Source organism: Pelophylax lessonae (assembly GCF_965119305.1).
Source record: "Pelophylax lessonae genome assembly, chromosome: 6".
Classification (NCBI taxonomy): Eukaryota; Metazoa; Chordata; class Amphibia; order Anura; family Ranidae; genus Pelophylax; species Pelophylax lessonae.
In genome coordinates, this window is record NC_138773.1 from 176,264,110 (window position 1) to 176,270,109 (window position 6,000).

Sequence of the window (6,000 nt, forward strand, 5' to 3'; positions counted from 1 at the left end):
CTGCAACCTGCTTTGTCAGGTCTCTGTGCGTGGCTGGCTGAAGTGGACGCTTTATGATGATGTGAGCCCGAACGGGACTTTCCAGTAGAGTGCCGGTGGCGAGAGCTTGAGCGCCTTTCACTTCTTTGAGAAGAGTGCCTAGTCTCTGAACGAGGAGGGCTGTGAACAAGAGAAAAAACAGAAAAAACACAGACAGGAAGCTAGGAACTCTTGAGTTCCTACCCCCACCCCCTATAACCCACAACCCCACCAAGAAGCCCCAAATACCTGTTAGGGGCGGGCTGACCACCGGAGGGCAAAGTAGCTTCCATTCTGATGCTGACCTACAAGAATGAGCCGGACAGCATGTCAGAAAAACCAGCAAAGCGGGGGGGGGGGGGGGGGGGGGTTGCTCCCAAACTGGGGCCAGTACTCACCAGGAACCAAGGTTAGCAGGCAGAGCGGCAGCGCACAGCAAAAAGACCACAAAAACGAACGATTTCCGTATGTGTAACACCCAATATCAGCAGTGTGTACAAACACAACACTGCTGACAGCTTTGGGGTTTAAATATGGCGCCTGGTGACGTCATCAGCAATCGCCACCGACGCCAGCTTACTGCGCATGCGCCGTGCTTACACTGCGCATGCGCGAGAACCAAGCCTCGATCCCGAGGCGCCGCACATGCGCAGTAGCGCGCACCGGAGGCCGGTCAGGAAGTGAATCGCTGACCGGCCCCGGACCACTAGCCACCAGGGAAGGCAGGAGAAAAACCAGGTAAGACATAAAAGGCACAAGCAAGCAATATATAAACAAAATAGCTGCCATGGAGGACTTTGTACTCACGGACCGCAGATCACCAGGGATGGATGCACACACCGGACTTATCTCATTCTTAGGGTACCGGCCACCCGCAGCAGCTGGGCTTTTTGGCCAAGGCTGCATACATCTTCGCCCCTACTCCATACCCCGCAGCAGCTGGGGCTTATTGGAGAGCTCCATACCCGACTGGTAGAGCCATCCATCACCCGGAATCCATCTTCAGGTAGGATATCAGGTAATCCTTTGGAGGACAAAAAAAGAACACGTGTGCTGAACAGGAGCAAAGATTTATGGGAGTGAGGTCCTATGGGTAGGTTTGGAGGCGGGGCCAAACCCGATACGTATGCTGCCATGGAGTCTGTCAGGAAAAAGTAATTTAGGTATTTAAGTTCCTTAGATTGTTATCTTGACCTGTTATCTCAAGTGGACACATGCATACACTCTGGTAAGAATAAACAAAACAGGAAAGAGCTTTTCTGAATGTTTTACTAACACACTTTTGCCAATGGCAAAACTGCAAGCTCTTCCCCAGAATAAAACTATCTAAAGAAGTTAGGTTGTGCATGCTTGCTAATGAAAGATTGGTCTTCAAACATTTAAGTCTGCATTAGGAGCTTGCATGTTTGCGTCTATGTCTAAATAGGGAGGGGGAAGAGCTGAAGGCACCAGTTGTCTTGTGGAGGAAACAAAAATGATCAGCCAGGAAAATCCATCTGGTGATCAACTTTCTCCCAGTTCCCTCAGAGAGGCTCCTTAGCCAGGGTTATGGAAGGGCCTACAAACATCCAAACTATTCCTGCTGTCGGCAAAAGTATGCAAAGTACCCAGTCTCCACAGTTAGGTCACTGGTACAGCAATTTCAACAAAGTTTTTATATGTACCAGTGTACCAGTGTCTTATATGTACCAGTTTTGCTTTATTCAGAAATTACTTTGGCTTGTTCTTTCAGGCAGATTTTTAGAGTTTGTAAATAACACCACAGACTATTAATATGCTTAGGAGTCTGTGGTAAAGTAATATACATTGGGAAAAGCATTATAAACAATATCCTTTCACAGAGGCCAATGCACAAATGAGCTGTGATTGTTTATGCCACTGAATAAGAAGTGACAAGCATTAGTAACTGGCAAACATTGCAAATTAGCTAATTTTTTTGTTTTATATGAGCAAGCAACACATTAGTGCTCGGCACAGAAATTAAATGAAGCAATCAGCTCCAGTGCTCAGAAAATTGCATCTGTCATGGTTGTGATGCATTTACATGGAAATTGTCCACTGGGGACCTGTTCTTTGGCCATGGAAAGTAACAGGTCCACTTTAAGGCCTCGTTAAGATGGGAACTGGCACCTGTACTGTGTGCAGAAGGTATCTGCTTTTCCGTCTGCATCCACCCGCAGCTGCATGCAGGCAGCCCATGTAAGTGGATAGGGGCCACTTATACAGTATGGCTGCCAAATTTTCACATGCGGCTGTGTCCAAGCAGCCACTGCATTTTTATAGATTGCTTGCATGCAGCTGGGGGCAGATGCAGACACCAAAAAAACATCTCCTGCAAGCAGCACAAGGGCAGCACCCATCTGAACGAGGCCTAATGTTGGCCACGCCAGCAGCACATACTGACTCTTCCTTCTCTCCCATCCTGCTTTATTAGGCCATCTGGATGTTTTAGAAATAACCAGTACTTTTAAATATGCGGGCATCTGAATCACTCCCTTGCTTCCCTTAAGACCACACTGGTGCTTGGCTGCTCAGGTACCCAGTGATACCACACGTGGGCAGGGAGAGAGTCCTCAGCACTGTGCTAATCACAAGATATGACTTGGAGCTTACAAAGGCATCAATCTCTTCTCTACTGGTGGCCAAAAGGGGTGATGGGGGAGTGGAAAAATTGTACACATAAACAAATGGAACAGTTGGCATTACAGTAAACTTGTTGTTTTGCCTTGCAGGGCAATGCACTAATAGAGTTAAATGATAAAACCACAGTTATAATGGCTGTAAGAAAAGTGTAAGTGGGAGGAGGGAAAGGGTAACAGATATCATGGGAGACCACTGGACTTCAAAGTAAATGGAAAACAGTGCAAATTTATTGGGATCAACCTACAAAAGTTTGTAGATATCTGCACTATATGTATCTGCAGTACGTGAATTTAGAGTGACCTGTTTGGATTTTTTAAATCAAGAAAAAGCTTTATTGAGAAAAACTCACACCATTACATTCAAAAATAAAAACTGTTGGATGGCAGCATCAAACCATAAACATTACATAGTCCACACCATGCCACAGTCCCCCCAAGGTTATCACATATAGGTACAGTGCGATACACATAAAAAAGAACATAGTATATGAAAATGCAGGAAATTCCCCTACCCCACTCAATCGAACCAAAAATTAACAGGAGTGCCACCCAAGGAATTACAATAACAAACGGTCCAGAACGAGATCATCAGGGGCCATGCCCGGACTGTTCAACCATGCACCCCATACCTTAGAGAATTTCTGAGGCACCCCCTTATGCTGGTAGATAACCTTCTCCATACGTAAAGTAGAAGCCATCTGTTCCAGCTACATCCTATACGTAGGTGATTCCTGTGCTATCCAGTGTCTCAGGATAAGTAAACAGGCCTGAAAGAGTGCCCGAGTGGCAGCCTCTCTCAGAAACCTATCTTCCACTATCGACTCCAGTATCGCAAGAATACAGTGTCTGGGATCCTTAGGGATATCCACCCCCAGAGCCCCATTAATGGCAGACGTCACCGTGGACCAGTATCTGTGCAATTTTGGACATCTCCACAGCAAGTGAATCAAGTCCCCCCTTCTCTCTCTGGCATCGTCCACAGAGATCATCATGACCTGTTTGGATTTTAATTTATTTTTTTTTACTCCCATTTTAGTATGTAAATTTCACTTAGTTTGACTGCTAAATTTATAATACCGATAATCAATCTATAGAAAATCTAAGACTATCATCTGGTGGGTCCCATCAAAAGGCAAGATCTTTGTTTAGGCAAAGACATTCATTGACTGACTTCCTGAACATCACCCTTTGACAGCACCCTTGCTGTGTTTGAGTGCCTGGAGCCACAGGAAAACTGTGACAGTAAGCTTGACATCATTTTTAGCATCAGTTTAGGTAATAGGAATGCATTGGGAATGTAAATTAGGTAACCTTAGGTTACACTTTAGGTTCAGTAGATTCACTTTGACAAATAATGTACTCATTACTTAAAAAAAAAAAAAACAATAATGAGCCAATGTAATTAATGGTGAGTTGTATCTACATAAGAGGGCTTTCAACATGCATACTTTAATACGTTTTTTTTTTTTTTTATATGCTTATATCATGCTAATTATATAATATTAGTACTGGGAACGTAAATCTACAAAGTTAAGATTTTCAGTTAAGACAGGATAGAAGGTCTTAGAACGTATACAGAACAGAGAGGCCTATGTTCCCAGAGGGCAGCCATCTGGCCTTGTTTATTTGTGTTTTCAACTTTGTGATCTGGTATTTCACTGCGCTGCTCGGGCATCCTGGAGACGAGAGGCCTCTTGCAAAGCATGCCTTGCATAAAAAAGAAGTGAAAAGCGAGGGAAGAAAGTGTGTTTTTCACTGTCACTTCTGTATGTGTCCCTAAACTCTGCACAATATTTCACTGCTTATTCTTAAGCTGTTCTGTTAGACTGCAATGAACTACTTTGCAGTGACGTCTTTGTTTTTAAAGATTTAAATATTCTATGTAGCAAAAGTAACTAAGAATCGTCTCTGGATATTTTATGATGTATACAAGTGAAAAAATATCACATAATTCCCAATATTCTGTTTAGCTCCACAGATATACAAAACTGCTTATTATTTCCATATGCCAAAAAAAGTGACATATTATTATTATTGTAGCATAATATAGAATTTCATATTTAGCAAACAATTGGAAACAATATAATAAATACCAAAAACTAAAACCCGCATTGTGGACTCAACAATTTATACTATATACATGAGATTTCAAAAATATATAAAAAAAAAAAAATCATCAAATCAAAATAAATAAAATAATAAATCCAAGACCACAAGCCTCTCTTAAAATATATTTTACAAATGTAATTATATAATATATATGTTTCAAACCATGTTAAAACACAACAGGCATTTGTGTAAAACTGTCAGTGAAAAGTGAAAACCAAATAGGGCATTGTAATTTACAAAATATCAGTGCTAATATATGTAACACAAATGTTATAACCGTAAAGAATTGCAGCATTTAAATTATGATTGCATTGAAGTGTACATACCTTCTAAAGAAAAATCCAGTAACACATATTCATAGGCCAGGTCGATTTTTGTCTCTACTTGTGGCCTTTTTAATGTTGAGAAAATTTTTCCAGGGCTGCTGTCATCGGAATCTTCTAGTTTCCTTAATCCACACCCCATGGCAAAGTTTGCATTCAATAAACTTTGACACACGAAAATATAGATGGGCTCCCTGAATCAAACCTCTTCAGTGTCTCATTACTCATCTTCCATATTTGAGAATGCTAGATTGTGAGAATAACGCCTGTTCATATTTGGAAGCATGGGCTTGTCCTATTTCCCATGCAGGCGGTGGGGCAGAGCTCTAAGATACAGCTACACAGACACTGAAAAGAGTTTAGCGAAGACTTTTCATGCCACGTCAAATTGCAGCCAGCCCCCTATCCCTTTTCTGTGCAGCAGACACCAATAGTCCTTTGTCCTTCTATGTATCCTCCCCTTCTGGCTAGCAGTTGGGAAGGCAATTAGGAGCTGACATATAAAGGAGAACACTTTTTGGTGAGCTACTCACAGAAGGAACACTGCTCTTCTGCTTCAGATGAGATTTCATACCAGTTGCTGGTCATATCAGATTTTAAAATGTTTGCAAAAGTAAGATAAAGAGTTTGGCTTTCTTGTAAAATTAGGCGCCTGGAACTTTCAATGGGAAAAATTTTCTAACTTATTCATTGTGTTTAACTAGATTCTTGACATTCCAGTATATTCACAAACTACTGTCAACACTATAAATATGTGGAGCAAGGTTTACAGCAAAATTAATGTTGCCAATGTTTAAACCAAATCACAAAAATCTCATATAACCTTTAAAGGTGCAAATGCCATTTCAAAAGTAATTTTCCAGGTTTTTTTGAACTTCAGCTTTTATTAAAATATTACCTGGTGATCC

General features: G+C 41.7%; 1 protein-coding gene across 1 annotated transcript in view; it reads right to left on the reverse strand.

Moving 5' to 3' along the window:
- The window catches only part of RFTN2 (raftlin family member 2), an 84,952-nt gene extending 79,472 nt beyond the window's left edge, over positions 1 to 5,480 (reverse strand). The window contains exon 1 of the mRNA XM_082260713.1: positions 5,096 to 5,480. Within this exon, the coding sequence (XP_082116839.1) occupies positions 5,096 to 5,234 (139 nt within the window). The 5' untranslated portion in view covers positions 5,235 to 5,480. The remainder of the gene's footprint in view (positions 1 to 5,095) is intronic.
- Between the last annotated feature and the right edge of the window lie 520 nt (positions 5,481 to 6,000).